Source organism: Monopterus albus, unplaced genomic scaffold (genome assembly GCF_001952655.1).
Source record: "Monopterus albus unplaced genomic scaffold, M_albus_1.0 scaffold27.1, whole genome shotgun sequence".
Lineage (NCBI taxonomy): Eukaryota > Metazoa > Chordata > Actinopteri > Synbranchiformes > Synbranchidae > Monopterus > Monopterus albus.
The window spans coordinates 1129624-1151919 of record NW_018127907.1 but is presented as its reverse complement, the minus strand read 5'-3'; the positions used below and the strand labels follow the sequence as shown (position 1 = coordinate 1151919).

The window sequence follows — 22296 nt, the reverse complement described above, 5'->3', positions numbered from 1 at the left end:
AGTCTTTGTTTGGCTTTCAGAGAGCATGTCTGATGTTTTTTATGGGATTGACGGTGGACAGGTCAAGAGGTTGAGCTGAGGCAGGTACTTGAGGAAATCTCACTTCTGGTACTGCTGTGGTGGCCTTAGGGTTGGTACTTTCTTGTCTTCTCTGATTGGCTATGCTTTGTCTTTTGTTGCAGAAAGTTAGGCCCAATCGCAATGTCCATACTCACAGACTCACAGACTTTGAAGTGTGTTCCCTATAAGTTAATGAGGGCTCACGACTGCCCCACTGTGAAATTGTCAAGTGCACGAGGGCTCTCTCATCCTCATTTTGAGCCCTTTACGCTCACTTTTTGTAAGTCAGCATTTCTGCAGACTTGGTCAGAGGGAATTCCTCACAGTTCATAGGACTGTGACGCTAAACATGGGATTAGCTCGAAGTGTAAAAAAGGTAAAAACGCAGATAAGAAAAATAAATAAGGAGAACTGTAAACAAACAATCATTCTTATTGTATGTGGCTTTGGAAAAAGCTTCTGCTAAATGCTTCAACTTAAACATAAACATTCTATATTACACACCAACTTCATTCATCAAATATTTATTTTATTTTTTGCTTAACAATGCTGTTTTGACAAAAACATATATTAAATTGATGAGGTAAATGACTATTGCCCCTCATCCGCGCTACAAGGCAAGAGCCTGGATCAGAGCATTCATGCGACCTTTTGAGTTGTCCTGATGATGTTTCTCAAACATCTGAGTTGCAGTGATAGTGGCATTACTCATTCGTCAGAACTTTTAGTACACTGGAATTGTTTGCACTTTATTTGGGAATCAGCCAGTCGGGCCCTGAAGTGTCTTGGCTGAGGAAAGTAAAAAACCTAAAATAAAAAGCTCTAAACCCACAATAGTTAGAACCATGGTGTTGTTTTGGTGTTGTCATGGTGATGTCATAGCCTAAGTCACAAAGTGCTGTCCCATTTTTATTTACACAATTTCCAGCCCTCGCAGATTCTTGGAGTCAATCACTTACAGGTGGCGTCACATAAGTCTTTGAGGGTTCAGGGCTTAAGAACATAGGGAGGACTTTGGGATTCAGCCTTAGAGTGTGGAGCTCAGACTTTGTCAGAGATGTAGTAGACCTAAGCAGCCAGGGCTCAGAAGTCTATAAATCAGACCTGCAAGATCCTCTCACTCTTTTCCTGGCCTTTCAACTGACATTATTCTTTGTTTCTGATTTATGTTTCACATCCACAGGTTCGATGAGTATGAAAATGATGTAAGTATGTTATGGCCTTCACAGTCACAAGATCTCAATGTGGCTGAACACCTACGTATGGGAGATGTTGGAACGACAAGTTAGACAGGCTGTGATACTGCATAGTGTCTCGTTGGTATCAGCGTGTACAGTAGTCATGTATACACCGCACTGCATGTGTTTAGACTGTGGTTACTGTGACTCATTGTAGAGGAAGCTAAATTTATTCATGCACTTAACCTTTTTTAAAGTAAATAACTCCAATATGGTCAGCAGGCAGAGGCGTAAACAACCTAATAGCTTGTGCCCAACATTTATTCAGGTGAAGGTATCAGTGTGGATGCAGCACCTCATTTGCAACCATGCAAGTTGTGGTAAAATTTAGTTTATTGATATATGAGCGTGTGTCTAACCTGAAAAGATGCGTAACCGTTTGCGTCTTGGTGGTGGCCCCAGCCCTGACACCCCGGCGCACTCGTCTTCATCATCGCAGTCGCCACTCTCAAATCCCTCTTCCCCGTCATTGTTCCACCCGTCCACTCCGAGTCCACGTGACCGGGCTCTCCAGCGCTTTTCCGATACTGTCACAAGCTGCAGCAACTGTGGGACAAACAGGAATTGGTTAAAGTTAATGATGTTAAAATGCACTCGGCCTCTTCATGAATCATTCTGTGGCTGGCATGTGCCCAAGTGCATTAATGGTTTAACAATGCTGTGAAAATAAATAACAGATCTCTCTTGATCTGAGTCTGTGCTACTCAATTTTTAAACAGGATGTGGGGAAATCCAGACAAAAACTTGGTGAGGTCTAAAAGGTGCTGTTTTTCACCAAACTCTAACTATAATCACCAGGCAGGAAACAGTTTTGTTATCAGTGCCAGTTGTGTTATTTTTGTCCAAACATGATTCATTCAAAGGGCTGTGGCTGTCCCTCTGTGTAATTAACCGGTAGAAAAAGAAACACTGGGGCAACCAGACTGGTACAGCTGTGTTGTTACTGGCAAATGTTGTTGTCTTGAGTGGGTGTCTCAGTGCAACAGGGACACAGTATCACCACATGACACATTCTGCCCAAGTGGACATCAAAGCCTCAAAATCAAAAACAAGAAAGCTGGATGAAATATGGCGAAATGTTATGTTAATGCTTATAATACTTTGACTTTCCTTTTTTAAATCTTATTTAAAGAGGTCAGTCCTTCTCAAAACCTTTTGGAAACTAAAATCTCTGCACTGCCAGTACTGTTCAATGAGTCTGGGTCACAGGAGGCTTTGACAGCTCCTCTCCACATTAAGACACGTTGTGGAGCATAGTTCTACAACAAAAATATTTGAAAAAGTTACATACTGAAGGTTTAACCAGGTAGAGCCTGTTTTAGACTGGAAACCACTTTTGCAAGTTAGACTAGGCCAAGATGACAACATCAAGAGTTGCAGATGAAACATAAAAAAAATCAGGCAACAGACACATTACTTCTGAAAAACAGTCAAGAATAAAAGAAGTCTAAAAACATGTAACATGTAACATAAGCTCTAAAACAAGCAGAAGTAGTGTTTTTTTTACAGAATAAAATCTCATTTGCAACAAAATCTCAATTCAGTTTGGCCTCTGGGCTGAAAAAGCAGTTGCTGTTTGAATCAGACATTTTCCCAAGTGATTTAGAAAAGCTCATAATGTTTTGTGCAACACTTACCAGAAGTGTTTACTGAGAATTGTGGTAAACTAATCAACTTATAAATAACAAAAATGTCAAAGAGCTGTGAAGGAATTTCATTAAAAATCTTTGAATTCCTCTTGACAGAATATAAAGGAAGAAATACCAATCTTTACACATTCAGTTGTAAGAACTTAAAATAAGAAAAAGCCTCATCACAGCTGGGATGTGGTTTAAAAAAAACAAATGAAAGATCTCTCCTGTCTTGTATCCAGAAGTGAAAAACATGAGTGAGCTTGAAGGCAACCTGCATGGCTGCTCTCTGGCCATATTTCAGCCTCTCAGCACTGCACTTGATAGAGAGACCTGCCAAGGTAACAGATGTGCTAAAGTCCAGCCACCTGCCCTCCTAAGTCTGCTTTCATCTCACCGTCCTCCTTGTTTGTTGTTTTATTGATTTTTATCCGATCTGCATATGTCAGTATGTATTTTTGTTGTTGTTGGTTTTGGTTGTGTTGGCTGCCTATGGGAGAAAACTGAGCTCATATGGGCCTTGTCTCAGGTCAGCCACAACATCTGCCTGAACTCAGACTGTGTATGTGTGTGTTTGAGTGAGACACAGAGTGGAGGTATAAAAACCCAAAGCTAATCACAGAATGACGTCAGTCAGAGGATAAACAACCCTGTTCCCTTCGCCTGCTTATACAAACCAGTCAATCTAGGTTTTAGTGACATAAACTTGAAAGTTTAGAGAGGAAATGCACATAACTGTGTTCCTAGCATGGCTGCCTAACAAACCTCCATTCATTTCCCAACATTGAGGCTGTAAAGAGTTGATGACCAAAAGATTTAGAAAAGCCTGGTCATTTACACCAAGGGATGGACAAACAGTCACTCACAGAGAGGACAGCTGATCTGCAGGAACATTTTCATGTAAGGCTGTCTATCAATGCGCCACCTGCTGACAGTGCAGAGCGCTCAGGTGTCACATTATAACACCCCGATTCCCTATTTTCTCCCAGAAACAAACTCTTTCCATGATGAATAGGACTTTAGAGTACTGAACCATTTTGTTAAAGACAGAGCCGTGTTTGCCTGCATTTGCCGGAGTCCTCCACAGACTTACTGAGGTCCTGAAATTCCTTCTCATGGTCTGTATCCTGGCAACTCTGTCAGCCTGTGGGAGGGGAGGGGTGCCTCGCAGAGCAATTAAAAGGCACTGATAATACAGGAACATTTGTAATACAGGAAGAGAAAAATGTTGTTTGGGGTATTTTAGAACAAATCTGCCATGCCCCTTCTCAATCTGTGGAAACTCTGCCATGTATAAGTTACCACCTGCCACCTGCCACCCTACACATGCACACAATTCTCCTCAACACATCATGTGTCAGGATCAAGACCTACCAGCTCTATATATCAGCAGATGAACAACTGTTGAATAGTACTAAACACTAAGTACAACTCATGGGAATGTCATGTTTTCCAGGTATTTTGTCATTATACACCGAAGTGTTGTACAAATTATGGAGCTAAGGTCAGGGGATCATCAAAGTGATTACTGTTGATTCTGTACCGGATTTCATGGCATATCTAATAGTTGAGGAGATATTTAATTTAAAATCACAAATGTCAACCTCATGGCAGTACTCAAGGATAAGCCAGGGGATCATCAAACACCACTGTGTGGGAACAATGAAAACTTGAGAAGGACAAACCTTGAGTGATCAGCAGAATCATTAAGATTAATCCTCTGGGGACCGTGGACATTTGTACCACATGTCATGGCAATGCATCCGATAATTGTTATGACATTTCAGTAAAAGCCACAGATACAGAATCTAACTCACAAATCAGTGGGATTCATACTCCGAGGAATATAAATGTCTGTAGAAAAATTTCATGGTGATAGTTGTTGAGATATTTCAGTCTGAACCAAGATGGTGGAATGACCAATGAACAAATGAACCAAGATCAAGAGCATACTGACTATAGCAATACAAGAAGAAATTATTCAAAATTGGTTTTCTGAAATTAAACAAAGAAACTGGCTATAGGATCATGGCAGTGGCATCAATGAGCCATAGCAAGGAGCAGTGCCCTTTTCCACAGGGGGGTGCAGGGCAGCACATCTTTCTCAGCTTATGTGGCAGGGCGCCGTGGTTTCTGCCTGCTGGCTGCCTTTGCCACAACTGTGGTAGCAGGGAGGGGTGGGATGTACACTTGTGTCGAAAGTGACACTGCACTTTTGGCATGGCTGAGCTACAGCATGATCGGGTAACAGCCTCCAGATTTACCACAAAATTGAGAAACCTCAAGTTTCTCTGAGCTGGAACCTTCTGCATTAAAAATAAAAAACAAAGCCAAAGGAAGCAGAGAGGAAACAAATAAAAAGACTTTTTTGGAGAAATGCTCAGAATGGTTTCTATTACAAAAGGAAATCAGGTGCCCTCGTTTGTCCCTTCTCTCTCTTCAGTATTTTGAGAATTGCTCTGGGAGCTGGCTTGGACAAACAGCTGGACACAGAAAACATGTAATCAGTGTGGCTACGGGCATCCTGCAGGTCACAGGGTTCCCCTCCCCTAAACACAAAAGCACAAGTCACACCAAAGAAACACGGGCTCAAAGGCTGCACACAAAGTGGTGGATTGCTCAGTGAGGGCCAGCCCAGACAGAGACACACAAACCACAAGTCTGTCACTGCCTCCCACACATGACGTGAACTCCACACAGGGTCACTGTTCGACATGACAGCTGCAGCTGAGCCTGGGAGTCCAGTCATGGGTTGACCTGCACTGATGCAAATCAACCTGATAATCAGTAGTGGTCTTTTACATGAGTTACCAGGTCACATAGGTCCATAAAACGCAGGGAAAAAGACCAACATCTGAAGAAAATGTCAAATTTTAGCATAAGGAGTGTTGACATAAATTATAGCGGTGGCAGGGAAACAGGAAAAGGATGAAGACAGAAAGTGTGTAGAAAAAAGGGGCTTGTTGTCAGTGTGTGATTGGGATCAGGCCCTGTGTTGTGTCCTCTAGATACTGAGGACTTGTCTGGACAAGCTGCTCATGACTTGGCCCAGGCAGAATCTGCTGCTCTGAATGTTTCTATCAGTGTCTCATCACATCTTGTCTACAAATCTAATCTTCAGAACTTGAGCTCACAAACAGGCTACTGCTCACCATATGCTCATAACCAAAGCTATGGTTTCACTCATCTAATGTTGATGTTGCCATTACCACCATGAGTTGAAGGCTCCGAGTCCACACAATCATGACATGCTGATAATGTTGATGTTGCCATTACCACCATGAATTGAAGGCTCCGAGTCCACACAACCATGACATGCTGCCTTTAGTACAAAGATGAAAACTGCTGGCCTGATTTTTGGGTTTTCAATCATATACTGTACCATGTTAAAGATACTCTATTCAACATTTTGGTATTAATAGATCAAATGACAATGTGAAATGTGTGATGAACCTAGAGATAACTCACCACCAGAGAACTCAGAGAAATCACCAGACTTTGTAGTCCACTTAGCTCAGCACAGCATTTTAGCATTTTTCAGTTTATTGTTTTGGTTTAAGGACCCATGACTTTACTGTTTTGGTTCAGTATCAATTTTTTTTCAAAAACCTCTCTGTGCATGACCTGCCCAAGTCCAAAGGCTGCATAGCCACAGTTAGCAACTAGCTGGTGAACACAAACATTTAGTGTCTAAAGTTATATTTGCCCCAAGAGTCAGTAGAGACAAATCAGACATAAAAGAAAAGCAGATACTTGGATCATGTTACCAGAAACACAACTCCAAATGAACGCTAATGTTACTCTGTGTCTGCAGGATGTGTAGACAGGAAACTCTTTGCCAACTCATTAGTTATTACAGTTAGCTTTGGTCATTATTTGGCAAATGCTAATATCTGAAAACACACCAGTATTGCTACAGAAATCTCGACAAGCCTTTAAACAATCAGATGGGATGTATTCCAGCTATTTAGTGAATTAATCTGAGTATCTCTATCTGGAATTAAAACCAGTTAGTAAAAAGTTCTTATCTACTGTGTGTGCACATAAATGTTAGGTATGTCAGAACTGCAAATGTGGTGGATATTTTTAATGGACACCTACTGGGGTAATAATGCTGATCATCTGAATATTCATGATCTTTTTTTTTTTTTTTTTTTTTAGTTTTATGAAACAAGCAAAATAATGTGCATCCATCTCATTTTGAATTACTGCATTTTACCCGTGGTGAGGCCTTCTCTGCTCACCTAAACACTATCAGAATCACAGATGTACATTTTAATAATTTTTTTCTGTGAATGTGTACAGCAGTTTGCACATTTTTAAAGCAGACTAGCCTAGGTCACTCTTTTACACAAATCAAATACATGTCTTTTCAGGACAGAGTTTTTTTTTTTTTTTTTTTTTTTTTTTTATAAATGAAGTAAATGGACTTTCCTTATAGATAATCCCCACATGCACTCTGAGGTACTGTATCAAGTTTGCAGACATGCTGTTTGGGGAAGAGAGCCAAGAGAAAGCTAAGACGGCGGGAATGAATGAGGGACACCATGACAAAGAGATGAGTGGAAGAATGACAGGAGGCACTTTCCAGAGAATGAGTCATGGAAAGCTCCTCAGCATGCTGACAGGCAGAGCAGGGCTTTGGACACAGCCTGCCCTGCAGTCCCACCCACTCGCCTCTCATTACTCAACTTTTATTGAATCTGAAATGCAACAAGGAGGGGGACCAATGCTGTGTCATTCTTCTCTGTGTTTTTCCTCCACCTCTTGTCTTCCTCTATCAGTCTGTGGTTGAGTATGTCACGCAACAGGAGTCCAGCGTCAGACAGTTAATGCAGACAAGATTAATTTCCTGATGTTAATTCCAGTTGGAACAAAACACAGAGGAAAAAAAAAAGCTTCTCAGTCCCGTGTTAAACTGGGCGTGCGTCCGCTCCACCTCTCTGACTAATCCCTTAAGGTTATTTCCAGATTTCTTTAGTTTGGACTGAAACTTCAGTGGAGGTTTAGATTTTGTTGGCGGGTCATTAAACTCTTAAGCTTTCTACTTACATTAAAAAGCAGATTAAATAAAATGTTGCCAGTTCATCTTCTGGAAGGATAAAACATTGTATATTCTTTGTTTATTCAGAAATTCTCAGTTCAGATCAAGGCACCACATGACTGCAAAGAGTTAAGTCTGCCCTTGTATTAAATATAGCTGGTATGACAACATTTGTTTTTGAGGCTAACCAAATGAATCTTGTGAATACAGATGATTGTCTTGCATGGGGTGTAATAATATAAAAATTCCCATTGCTGCACAGGCCGCTGGTTGTTAAATCAGATTGCATCCCTCAGACAATCTCTTTTTTGTCTGCTGCTCATCTGCTTTACACGTTATCACTGTGGTTCCCAGAGTCATATCTTACTAAGAAACCCTCCATTTTGGCATCAGCAGACTGTCACTAGATGTCCCATGATCACACATAACGAAAGCTGGAAGACACATTCCGGTGGGTAAGTGGATAATGGGGGTGCTTACACATGCTTCAGCAACCGCATTGCCACTTCCTAGTTTAGCTTGCAGCTAATAGAGGCACAGCAAAAATGGCTTGTGAATGCTAGAAAACAGCAAGGCGGGGCAAAAGAGGTAGAAGAAAAACTAGAAACATAGGAGAACTACCACAGACTAAAAAGGTATGGGTGGCTGGTGAGATGAGAATGCAGGTGAGGGAATGATAAAGCCGGTGCTAACATTCTGACAGGTCTGGAGAGGAGTCTCAGCACTGCTGTGCCCCCCAGGGCACTGCCGCCCCACACAAAAGGCAGAGGAGGAACAGAGGAGGTCTCTGACCCTCACAGGGAGACCCTCTGATGACCTAGAGACAGGAAACAGGAAGTGTGACCCCTGACCTCTTTGGGAGGGGGGCCTTGTTACACAGTAACACATGACTGGGCTGAGTGACAACAAGTCCAGGATGTGTGGATCAGCTCAGCAACTGCAGCAGGAAAGCTCAACTGCTCCTCTACTCCCTGACAGCTCAAGAAAAAAGTAGGAAGCCATGAAGAAATATCAGAGTGGCAGAATGAAAAGCCCTCAACACACTTACAGATGAAAAAAGTATGCACTGGTTCCTGGTTAGTGAGCTGGGTCAGTGGCCTGTGCAGCGGGGTTTATTTAAACCAGCTTCGTGATAATTACACCTAGCAGTGTTTTGGGAGCAAAGGGGTGGTGTGGGCAGAGAGGTGCGACCCTGACTCAGGCCTCGGGGCTGAGGGCCAGAGGAGCAGGGGACAAGGAGGGAGGGAAAGGTGGTGGTATGGTGGTAAAGAGGAATGCATGGCAGTGATAGAAAGGATGGCTAGGCCACATTAGCAGGCAGACTAATCGGGAGGAAAAGGGCCCTCATATGTTCTGTCTGACCTCCCAGCCAGCAGGGGAGAAAGCCAGGGTGGAAAGGGTCTCTAAGTGTGTATATGGAGGTGAGGGGGTGTGTGGTATCTGCTAGTTGGGTTCCTAAAGCTAAGGAACTATAACCTTTTATAACTCCTCAAATCCTAAACTTAGTATGATGTCAGCAGTCTCCAGAAAATGACAAGATAACGTGTGTGTGGTGTTCTAACAAGGACTCTGCCTAGAGCCCCTCAGAGGTTTACCCCAGGCTTCAGACTTCATTTATAGAACCCTCACACCTTATCCCTGCTTAGAAATATAGCGGCATAAAAGCAGTCCTTCCTCCTACGCTTTCAGAGCAGTCGTACTTCACACACATAAAAATGAGGAGCGAGAGAGGATGAAGGCCCTGAGGTGGTATATTAAATAACGCTTCAAAAACACTCAGTAAATAACTTGAAACAGAAGTCAGCCTCTTTGACTGGAGTGAGCATAATGGCTAGGTTAGCAAGTGTAAGTTTACAAAACAGCAGGCCTAGTCTGACACCCACGGGGTCTATCACACCCTGTAGAAAAAGGCCACCACATGCTGCCATATGAAGCAGCCTCCACTTATCCATCTACCGTAATTATAATACATATTACATTTTAGTTACCCATATATTTCAAAGTAAACTTGTTGTAAGTGTTGTGTTATTTTATAAAAACTTGTATGTTTATATCTCACTGCTGTATATGAGCTGGAAATGTTTTGTTTCGTTATGTTCCTATAAAAGATTAACTGCTGCAAGTGTGCATAGTAAAAACTATTCTAGCATAAGTGTGTGTATGTATGAGTTAAAAATTAAAGAGCATACTCTGTATGCACTTGCACAAGGTTTTGAATGCATGCTGCCCAGGCTCTGGTGACTCGGAGGAAGTGAGGCTGCGTGATGGAATTTGTGGCACTCAGGATCTGGTTTATTTTCCACCCTGGATTCCTATCCTACCTGCAGGATTTTCCCAGGTTCTGGCTTCAATTAGTTTGGGAAGCTGGGAGGAGAAGGGGGGGACCTAGGGGGGTTTATAGGAGAGGGGGGGAACGAGGGAGTGGAGGAGGGAAGGGCGACAGAGCTGGAGTCTGTCACACACAACTCAGCACAGCTGGGAAACTGGAAGGAAGGGCAATGAACAGATAGATACTGAATGAAGTAAAAGCTTAATCACTTAAACAATGGTGCTGAAAAAACAAATGCATTGAAATGCAGAGCAGAAAATTTTGTTACTATTTAAATGATAGATAACTTTAACAGGATACGACTGTGTTCTGCCATAAGGGATTCATAAACATCTCCAACAAAGATGTCTTTCATATCCATGGTACTCCATATGTATCTCTCCAAAGAGTGTCATATAGCCAAGAAGAGGCTGCCAGTGATCCCAGGAGGTCTGACCCTCTAAATGGCAAACTCTTCTGACAAATGAGTGGGAAACACTCTGTAATCAAAGACCAATCACATAATTGGTCTATTTTGCCACTAGCTCAACCATCCCCTGTGAGATTAGTTGTTCAGAGAAGAAACACAATACTCTGGGAAGTTAAACAGATGTTTAGACAAATAAACTCATTTCTCCAGAACAAGAACACATCACCAAAATAATATGCTCTAATTTAACAGCATTAACTCCACATATGTTTCTCCATATAGGAACTCACTTGGCCAGTTTTTACTAAAGAGGAAAAAAAATGTCTCATGATGATAAATGATCATTACATGCTTGCAAAGAAAGAAGTAGAAAGAAGTGATACTTATCTAGTTCTACCCCTGATAATCCAAACTATGATTAACCCAACTCAAGTGTTAAGCTAAACAGCTACACTGGTTAAATTCCCGCGGCCCCGAATCACTGCATTCCTTCTAGCCAGAAATCACAATTACACAATTAATAACCAAATTATATACAATAAATTATTCATATCCCACCCATAAATATACCAATAATATCATGATAATATCATTATACTTCCTGTATCCAATACCTAGCTATGCAGACCTTTTTATATTTGTTCTTAAATTGTTTTACACTTATACATTTTTTTAAATCATCACCCAATCTATTCCATAATTTTACCCCACACACAGATATACAAAAACGTTTCCTAGTTGTACGTACAACCTGAGTTTTTAAATTTAGGTGGCCCCTCAATCCATAACCACCCTCTCGATCACCAAACAAACCCCGAATACCACTTGGCACTGAATTATATCTAACTTTATACATAAATACAGCAGATTTATATTCTACTAAATCAAAAAATTTTGAAATTTTAAAAAACCTGATAGTGGAAATGATGAATTCGTATGATCCCTGTAACCAAGTCCATGAACAATTCTAATTGTTACAGTGAACATCATCGTCAAGTTACTTGGCCAACTTCTCATACAATCATCACAGAATATCATAAAACTGACATTACAGCCGATGAGAACACACTGGAGTACACTCATCTTTATCAGCTTTAACAGTCTACATATACAGTATGAGGTACAACACACAGATGGGACCACACACACAGGAATTTGTTCCAGTGTAAACATGCACAAAAATGATCGTGGCTCCTCACAGTGCTGCACTGTTTAAAGATTCCAAGTTGAGAAGCAATAACCAAAGGAGAAAGCCATTTCTCTTCATCCATTTATAGTGCGCAGTTTAGTTTAAACTTGGCTGTGGTTCAATCGTGACATCAGCTGCTTTAGGCGTGAGAAAAAATTGTTGTATAAGCTGAGGCAACTGGCTCTCAGACTTTTTCTTTTACTGTTTAGTTTAGCAGAGGCACAAATGTGCGGGTCTCCCTGCCAGACTGTCTCTGTATCTCCTGATACTCTGATTAACACTGACTATGTGAGAAATGACACATTTCCGCTGCATAGCTGCATTTCACAGAGCCATGGTCATGAAGCGCTTAGGAGTGGAAGACTGAAACATCAGGGGGATTAATGTTGGAAGGAACTGGATTTTTTTGGAGGGGTCCTAAGTTCCTATCACTGTTGGAGAGTGTAGAGCCTATATTTTATGAGTCTCACATACTGCAGGCTGGGACTGATTTGTGGTTAGAAAGTGGGTCAGCACAAGCTGGAAGAACCACTGACTGTGTCCATTGTTTGAGCCAAAATGAGAATAACCTTCATTAAAATCATGTGCAGGATAAAAGAGCCTTGCAGGACTTGCAAAAACCTGTATGTCCTGTATGTGCACTTGGAAGTATATAAAGAACAATGATGTACGCGTTCTTCAGCCTGCAGCTCTGAGCTTAGTGTACAGGATTCTCAGTCACAAAGACATCATGAGACTGAGCTACTGCAGTTTTTAATCAGCATGGCACTGTGCTGGTCGACTTCCAGGAGCCGCATTGTGGCTTGTCCTCTTACACTCCACATGTAAACAGGGCCAAGGCAAATGAAAGTAATTGTCTGAGAGTTGTGGCCTCCTCCTTTGTAACAGGTTAATTAATTAGTCCATTTGCTTTTAGCCATGCAATATGCTGAGCTGATGGTCTTTCAAATGGCAGGGAGGCAGAGACTTTGTGAAACAACTTTTAACTAAACATCAGTTTCTCCAGTGCCTTCAGAGGTTGTTTACAACATGCCAACACAGAGCAGCTAGGACCATGAAATACTGTGTATAGTCAGTAAACATTTAGCAGGATTATGAAACAAGTTTAAGGTTCTGGCTTTCTGGTAAATGTGATATCACCCTTCTCTATTGGCAGATATAACATGCTAGCATCTTGGCTCTGTTGATCACTATATCCCAGTTTCCACCAGAGGAACTTTTAGGGAACAGGAACCTTTTTTCAGAACATAGATTCCTTACCTGCATTTCCATTGGAAGAACCAGGGTCTACATTTAGTTCCACAGTGTAGTTCTACTCCCCCCAAAATGTACTTAGTATCTAGTCAGGGGGTAGTATTTTTTGAAGGTCCCAGAACTATCAGGGTGAGATCTACAGTGCTGAACACTGCTGATTGGTCACATGGGCTCTAGGGTGTGAGCATTTCACTCTCGTATGCGAGTAAAAAGTAGGCTTACATGAAGACACCAGTGAGTGAGATTAGTGGATTAGAAAATATGGTTTTGGTGTTTATGGAATGGATTCTCCTGGTGTTTCACCTGAGGGCAGAGCTCAGCTCCTCCATGGAGCACAGCAGTCAGAGGTCGCAGAGGTGAGCATGACATTAGGTGAACTGAAACATTACTCAGAGTTAACAATCCCTAAATGCTCCTTATTGTACAGTCCAATAAAACCTCGGCAAGTAAAAGCAAATGCCTGTTAAATGAGCATAAGCTTGCAGAAAAGTGATATTTCAGCTTTGCCTGAGGTCTGTCCTCCACCGCTGGTATGTGTTAACTATAGCAAGCATTTACACGCAACATTCTTTACAACCAAGCTACTGACCATTGTGCTTTTATGTCAGTGGGCTAATTTGTTTAATCTTCTTCGAGCCTCAGCCCTGCTGTTGAAATGCACTCAAGAGACTTCTACCCCACGGACAGTTCTTTGAATTCAGTTCCTAGGATTAAAATGCAACCAGTTCTTTCTGGTGGAAATGCACCTGTTAGGTATTTTTAGTCAGATAGAAATTGGATAGATACTTTATGTATTAGAAATGTTTAGTGGAGATAGGATGTCTAGTTAGACTGTTAAATGCTTAGTCATGCTTATGAGTTTCTACAGGGTACATCTGGTCAAGGATAACTAGAGAGAAGAGTTGATGACTGTCAGCAGACAGGATGTTTAATATTATTATTATGATGTGTATAACTGTAGCCTTAGCCATAATATGTTCTTATGTTTAAGTCACGACATGTTACTAGAGGTCGTGAGAATGTTTTTAGTTACACACCACTTAACCAACAGACATACACATTCACACATTGATTTGCTTCATGTTTTGACTACTGCTATGACCAGCTGCAAAGCTGGTAACAGAGACGTCTTGGTTGACGTTTCTGTGTAGTATGGGGCTAGCCCAACCGAGGGGATATAATGTATAGGCCTGGTGGGTTCAGGGTCTTTCATCTTACATCTGCCTGCGAGCATTTGGAGGTGCAAGATATCTGAGCGTGTAATGTTAATTTTACCTGTGATCCTTTGAATAAATCAGCACTGTTTTGAAGTTACTTGGACTGTCTCGTCTCTCAGAGTTAGCATGGTAGCAAGAACCATATCTTGCACACCTAATTGCTGGTCTGTCAGTCAGTCCACTACTCAGTCCAGACGAAGGTACTTCAACAATGACTGGATAGATTAATACCTTTAAATTAGATAATAACTGTAATAACATTCCTACTCCATTCAAGCATGTACTAGGTATAAGCAAATTGATATTGGATTAGCATTTGTTAGATATGTGTAAAATTATGTGTGTTGACATATCAACTGTCTTTACATGCTTGAAAGAATAAATCAAATCAAATCAAATCAAAACATTGGTCATCACCTATTTTATCATGGAGCACCATCATCATGTTAAACTGTGTCCATTACTGTGGTTTATGACCCGCAAAACATTCTCATCAGCCTTGGCTGTACTTTGTATTTAGTGGTAATTAGTTAATGTTATTATGCTAACACACTAAACCAAGATGGTGAACATGGTAAACACCATTACTGCTAAATATTAGCATTAGCTAAACATTAGTTAGTGATGTCATTGTGAGCATGTTAGCATGCTGACATTAGCATTAACCACTGTTATACATAAGTACACAGCCTCACTGAGCTGCTAGCATGGCATGGTAAGGTCTTCTTGATTTTTAATGTAATTTCATTTTTTTCACAAAAAGCACAGCTCTGAGTCATAAACTGTTTAACTGCACATGAAATATGCAGTTACTCTCACTGAAGTTGAGATCTAAAGGGAAGTTGGAAGCAGACATGTACTTGACTCCAATGTATTATCATCAGACATGAGATTAAAAGCGCAATCTGCATAAATATCAGGTGTTTGTAAACAGAATCCAAGCCCTACTAATGTCTTTATGTACACCCATTCATCAGTACAACATGGGAGCCAATGAGAAATGAGTATTAGGTTACTGAGAATATATGATTTGACTCTCTATCCATGTTTCTGAGGGACTGTCTGAATGTCGAAAACAAAACGAGCTCAGTCATTTCACCAAACTGCATTTTCCTGCAAAATCTCATCAAAAGCCTATTAGGAACCTGGCCCATATGGTAAACAGTCTGCACTGCAACAGCTCTGCTTGTAATCATATGGGTACAAATGTTTTTCTCTGTCAGAGCAGGACATTTTTAAAGACATTACATTAGAAAGTGTGTGTACATGCCATGTGTCCTGAGTGCCATCATTCCTATTGGTAATAACTTTGTATAATATTGCTAAAAAGAACTCAGAAAGGGCAAGAAATGCATACATTCAGAAGATCATACAGATTTAAAGCAAACTTCGGGTTGAAATAAAGGTGAACAGTTAATTATCACCCAAACTGTCTATTCTAAACATCCATCAGAGTGCACAGAGCAACATCCCGGTTCCACTTTGACCTATACTTACCAAAGTTGTTTGCAAAAAGAAGAAGAAGTAGACTATCTTTTAAATGTGATTAAAACATTTATTGCCAAATCAAGACTGAATCATGTGTGGGTCCTGAAGACGGCTCAGGGTCTGAGAAGACCTCTGTTCAAGTATCATTCTTCTCGCTAACAGCAGGATTCAGCATGTTGAGGTAGTACAGCAAAGGTAACTGAGAAAATTACAGCATCCCAAACCACAACCCTGTGTATTTTTCTTGGGGGTCTCTGGTTGTTAGAGGAGGAGTGGATAAAGGTCCACTGTTGATCCTTAGCTCTCCCAGATTGTTTAAACAGGAGAGAAGGATTGTAATTGTCTGAGACAGGCCTGCAGCACTCAGAGGCTCACACACAAAGGCAAACACATTCAGACACACTGTACAGCTAGAAGACTGCGTGTATGTGTTTAGTGGGGCCTATAGGTAGCCACCAGCATTTCCACAAGTTGACAGCTACAAGTGCAACCACCAGGAACTAGGAAGTACACACAGATCTGTGGGTTGATACATCTACCAACATATGTTGACTACGAGCCTACATGCAAGTATCTCTGCACTCAGCTCCTAAAGGTTGTTTCTATGGTGAAGGCAGGAGCAAAGCAGGGAGGCTTCGGCCTTGACAACAGCTGTGACTTATTGTGAATGACGGACATTCTTCCTGTCTGTCACAACAGCCCCCATCACCCTCAGAAAGTGTGTTCTGGTCACCATGTAGTAAGATTTGTGACTAATAGTTGTTGATTAAAAAAAAATGTTTTAGCAATGCAGATGTGGCATAAAATAAAAAGTCAGATGCTTCCTGTTGTTTTGTGTTTAAAAAGTTTTTGATAACACCTTGAACACAGGTTCCCAGTGGAGTTTCTCTCAAATATAAAAGAGAAAAGTGATTTACAGCACAAAGTGTCTTCACATCTTCACTTGTCTCACGCTGATCCTTGCAGGTGCTGCATCACTTCAGAAATGAATGCCCAACCTTGAGCCAAGGGGTAAAACTAACTGGTAGATAATCCTATGCACCTCCACACACGAGAGGGCAACTTGTGTGCACAGAGAACCCACAAGCACACTCACACAGCTCACCTGGTTGATGTGTTTGAGTTTGTCTATGATCTGGCTGATGATCGGCTCGGGAGGCTTGTTGCTTCGGGACTCTGAGCCTGGGTGCAGTCTCTTCGGGCCAGGCCCAGGAAACCTCACAGGGTGGGAAAGAGACAAGTGGAGTCAGTTTCTATATCATGCTGAGTTAGAATCGTCAGAGAGTGAAAGTGGAATGAACTGACCTAAGCTCTATCAGTCTAAGCAAGACACTTATCACCATCTAGTGTTGATAAAATAAATAACCATTCGTCTGGTTTTTAGTTTATCCTGTGGGGCTGGAAAGATCATTTGTAAACCAACCCTTTGTAGCTAACCTTTCCCTCTCTAAAGACATTATGTTAAAGTTAAGTTAAACAAGGATTACCATTTTTTTAAAAACATTGAATGGTTTAATATTTTTCATAAGGTCACATTCTTCTGTGCAGAAAGAAAATAGTTATTGCACAAAATGTTTAAGTGTCAGCCTAAATCATGACATAACACTGTTGCAGAATTTATATATATCAAATTCAACATGCTGACATCTGTTTTCAATCAACACAGAGAAGCTGTTAAAAGTTTTACAATTTTGAGTGTTACCATAAGGCGACAACGTCCTTAAAGGAGTTATTACCTAAAGTCTTCATGCACATGAAACAGGCTTTTTAATCATATTTAGTGGTAATGAGAGGACTTAGCAGAGACCTATTTTTGTCCTGCTTTGGTGGAGATGTTATATTTAGTTATAATCAGCCTACAGACATGTGTTTTACAACTGAGGAAGCATCGCTCTGATGACCCCTCTGTATGCTATCAAGGCGAGGAGCTGGTGAGCCTGAAATTTAAATTTCACATCAAGACTTTCCTGCAGGTGTGTTTTCATTTGTGGCAGTGCCAGGAACTAACCCCTTCCTATCAGACTACTACAGCTCTGAGATGGAGACCAACTACCGCCACACACGAGACAAGTGTGTTTGGATGAAGTCGAGTCAGGATTGATAACAGATCGCCCCAAGGCACTGTGCACTGATATGAGTGGTGGTGAGTGCAGAGGTAACATCGCTGCGCAAATGTCATCTGCTATATTGGTGCAAATGTTGGAAAGATGGAGGACAAACAGGCTGGAGTCAGGGAAAAACGATTTTCTGAGAAAAGGTTAGTAAAGGAGAGAATAAAAAATATGTGAGCGTGCAAAGCATGAGCTCATACTCTATTCTCATCTCTGTGCCACACACACACACCCCTGACACACAAGCACACTGACACACCTTTCACCTGCCATCTCCATTCATCAGTTTTCACTCTCCTTTTCATTAAACTCAAATTACATTTCCTCAGTTATTTATTCTTCTTATTAGCCATGATCTCACGCCGTCTGTATTGCTAATTATGACATTAATAATGGAAAGAGATGTGTGATCGATTAAGGAGAGGGAAAAAGGAAATATGGGTCCAGGGAGTAGGACTAGAGGAGGGACATTTGAAGTGGGAATGAGGTACTGAGGCAGGTTAGTGTTTCACATGAGTTTTTCACTGTTGATAGTCTCAGTTGCAGCTTGTTATCTGATCCTTTGTGTTACTGTTCACTGCAGCCAGAGCTGATCAGATCAGTTAACACCAGTGACATCTTAATCTAATCTAACATCAATTAGCATGCTATTAGGTGCAGTCTGAGTGAAAGAATACGCAACGAAAGTAGAAGAGACACAGGGGTCCAGGTGTTGAGAGAATACAGAATGGAGTCTGATGCTTTTCACACCACCTGATGGATCACACTTCTAGTTCCAAGCATATAGGCAGGGTCAGAGGCCAGACGGGGTGCAAACAGTGTGGTGGTTACTGTTCATACATCCTCTACTTGCATTTAGAGAATCAAATTTCAAAGATATCACACAAAGAGCTGTAAGAGACTACATGAAAATTACTGTGAAAAACAAACAAACAAACAATAAAAACTTCCTCAGGGCAATATTTTCAATTTATATAGTTATTTTTATACCTCAGTAGAATTTCTAATGTGTGCGACCAGTGTAGAAGCGTGAAATCTTTTTTCTTCTTATTTTTTTATATAGTTTTATGAATGGGGTGATGTTGGTGGTCTGTCCACACTTTGGTGCTGAGTGAAATATCTCAACCACTATTGGAGGGACTGCCATAAAATCTGATACATCATGTCTAAGGTGCCCAGATGATAAATAACTTTGGTGATCAACCTCTGCCTCATACTGAGTACCACCATGAGGACGAGGTTTGTGTTTCTTAGTGAAATGGCTCAACAATCCTTGGTTAGATTTCCATAAAATTTATTAAAAGACAAATTATGATCCTTTGAGAATGGGCTATAATCAATTTGATGATTCCATAACGTTTCCTCTAATGGCACCATGAAGTCAAAATTATGTTATTGAATGCTTTTATGACCACGTACCTGCCAAACTAATCTCCATCGGGCTCAGCTGAACTTCGTGTTTTGTTCTGACTAGAAACATTTAGCATGCTAACAAGCTAAACTAAGACAGTTGACATAGCAAACATTGTACGTGCTGTACATCACTATGTTAGCACTGTCTATGCAGTTATGTTATCATGATGATGTTGGCATTAACATGAAGCAAAGTGAAACCTTACAGAACACAGCTAGCATGGCTGTGAACTGTTACATGCTAGTTAGCTAGACGCCTGCAGAACTGCTTGTCAGACCCCTTATTGTGTCAGTTTGTTTTGAGCCTCAATAGACCCTCTAGCAGCTGATAAAAATTAAGTAGAGCAGCTTCAACATCTGGCCAGGGGGGCAACAGTTCAAAATCAACCTTTTGGCTGGTGCATTTACAGTGAAGTTGATCAAGTTATCCCTGTGTAAATAAATATACAGTAAGACTCTGATTCAATGACAGAAATATCATCACTTGCATATGGCGGTTTATGAGCCATAAAACAAGTGAAAGTTGTTTTTTTTGTTGTAGCTTTATGTAACCATTAAATATTTTGCAAAGTGAATCCCCTGCATGGCTACCTTACCTTCATCCAGAAGAAAAGTAACAAACCCATTCCAATTCATTTTCATACAGTCACTGAATTAAATGTTCACAGTCGACACAACATCTTATCTTTTATCAGTCACCACAAGTTTACACTTTGATTGGATCCCAAAGATGAATGGAAATGTAATGTTTGGTGCTGACATGGCATCACATCTATTATCACAGTTATCAGTGTAACACTCTTTGATGTGGTGAAAAGTGTTGCTCCTCTGATCCTGCCTCCAGGTGGGATGGTAAATGCGCCTGACAGAAAGCATCGCATTTACCTGCAAAGATCACTCCACAAGTATCTGAGACATTCAGTACTCGATCCTCCAACACCTACCCCTCCCCACAACTCATCCAATTCAAATTTGCACGAGACAATAGGAGAATGAATTCCATGTTCTATCTGGGGTGATAATGGAAGATGATCCAGAAAAAAATCTCAGTGTTAAAATGTACCTGAAGTGAATTTGCAGGCATATGCCCTCACAGATGAAAAGGAGAATTGCTTGCCGCATGACAATGTAATCTCCCCATCATTTCGTTTCCTTTCGCGTCTCCCTGCATCTTAATATCGCACAGTTTGGTCCAGCTTGTAATCATCCCCTAAGGACATTTCTGCTCCCTTGCCAACCTCATGTCTCCTCCTCACATTGCTACTCTTTCTATCTTTGTGACAGACTCTTTCTCAGCAATCCGAGAAAGCACAGAATTTATTTTCAGTCCTTCTTGGGAACAAGAGGTAAAACATTAACCTCCAGCACTTCACGTCTCAAATTTCTGCCTCTGCATTGATTAAACTCTACACATAATTTACAAGGGAAAAAAGGATGATATCTATAACAATCTAAGCCAAATTGAAAATGGGACCGGCTGACAGCGCGGGCAGGAAGAAAGAAGTTATGATGTGTGGAGCCAAAGGACAGGGGTGAAGTGAAATATTGTGAAAACCAAATGAGGTTCTGCAGGGTGCACAGGAGATGTTGGATGAAGGAGAAGCGAACGATCGAACAGCAATTAACTAAGCGAGAAGAAGGTGACAGCACGCCTGACATTAATAACATCCCATAGAGCCAAAGTCAAGATTTACACTCAGACTCAGTGGGAGAGGGGGGCCTTGTGTGAGGCTCAGCTATACCCTTCATCTCACCTACACTCCTTTATGTGATGCTGGAGCTTTGGGAATTCAAGAATTTGATTTGGATTATTTGTATGACCAGTCGCTTAGAAAACCAATCAACCTGAGCAGCAGCATCCTGTGTCGGAAGGTGGATTTGTCTACGGGTGCGTGCAGGACCTGCGGTGCAATTTATAGCAGTGAATCCAAGTAAATGAGACACAGATTTACCTGTCTGTCATTTCTTGTCCATTCCAGCAGAGGGAGTGGTTTGCTGGAGGAGGTTCACGGCTGCATAATGCCTCCCCAAGACCACTGTAGAAGGAGCTGAAGCCCCTCAGGCTAGATATGAACTCCCTGAAGCACGTGAAGAGACAAAATGTTTAACAAAGATGGGGGCAAAGAAAAGAGTTTTGAGAGGACTCACGTTTATAGAAAGAGCAGAAATTGTCCCGCAGAAAGAGGAGAAAAACAAAAGAAAGGCAGAGAAAAAATAGGAGACAGTGAAAGAAAGTTGATGAGATCCCACTTGAGAAAGAGAGAAGACTGGACTAAGGAGTGTCTCTCTTATTAACTGACATTAATCTGACCACTGAACTGCACAGGCCAGCGTCCCTGGTGGGCATATTACACTTCATTTAAGTCTATTAATGCATCAAGGGTGTTTGTCTGTAGGAAAAATGTTTCCCCTGTAATGTTGTGGCGAGTGAGTGCTGCTTTATCAGCTAGAAGGGTCTCAGCCTGGAGATTACACTCCTTGATGTCCTCACCTGCGGAGTCCAGCCAAAGTCTCATCAGAGTCTGAGGATGGGGGCTGCGAGTTACGGGCTACAGAAGCAGCAGGAGGCTGGACAGGAGGGGGTGCGACTGAACGAGAGGCCCGCTGAGGAGTGTGTCCACACATTCCAATCACCTGAAAAGGACAGAGGAGAAAATCAACCAGGACCAAGTGAATTCAGTTCCTCAAACCTCTACACCCCGCTTATGTTTCATTGCTCCCAGTTCCAGGCTGTATAAGCTTGTTTATTCAGACTTGTAATAGAAACGATACTGCAGACATAAGAACCTGCCAGCAGTCAAACTGCTGGCCTTGCTCAGCTGAGCCCCTCAGCAAATTGTCACCTGTTTGGGTTTGTGTATTTTTGGTAGGGACGAAAGCGGGGGGATTTGCATAAGGATCAAGTCATTGTAT

The 22296-nt window shown here is 41.4% G+C and overlaps 1 protein-coding gene across 1 annotated transcript in view; it reads right to left on the bottom strand.

The window, feature by feature from the left end:
• The window catches only part of gpc3 (glypican 3), a 106167-nt gene that overhangs the window by 11431 nt on the left and 72440 nt on the right, over window positions 1-22296 (bottom strand). Inside the window, exons 4-7 of the mRNA XM_020595550.1 lie at window positions 21875-22017; window positions 21336-21461; window positions 16965-17076; window positions 1658-1844 (exon numbers count right to left, since the gene is read on the bottom strand). Coding sequence (XP_020451206.1) covers window positions 1658-1844; window positions 16965-17076; window positions 21336-21461; window positions 21875-22017 — 568 coding nt within the window. The remainder of the gene's footprint in view (window positions 1-1657; window positions 1845-16964; window positions 17077-21335; window positions 21462-21874; window positions 22018-22296) is intronic.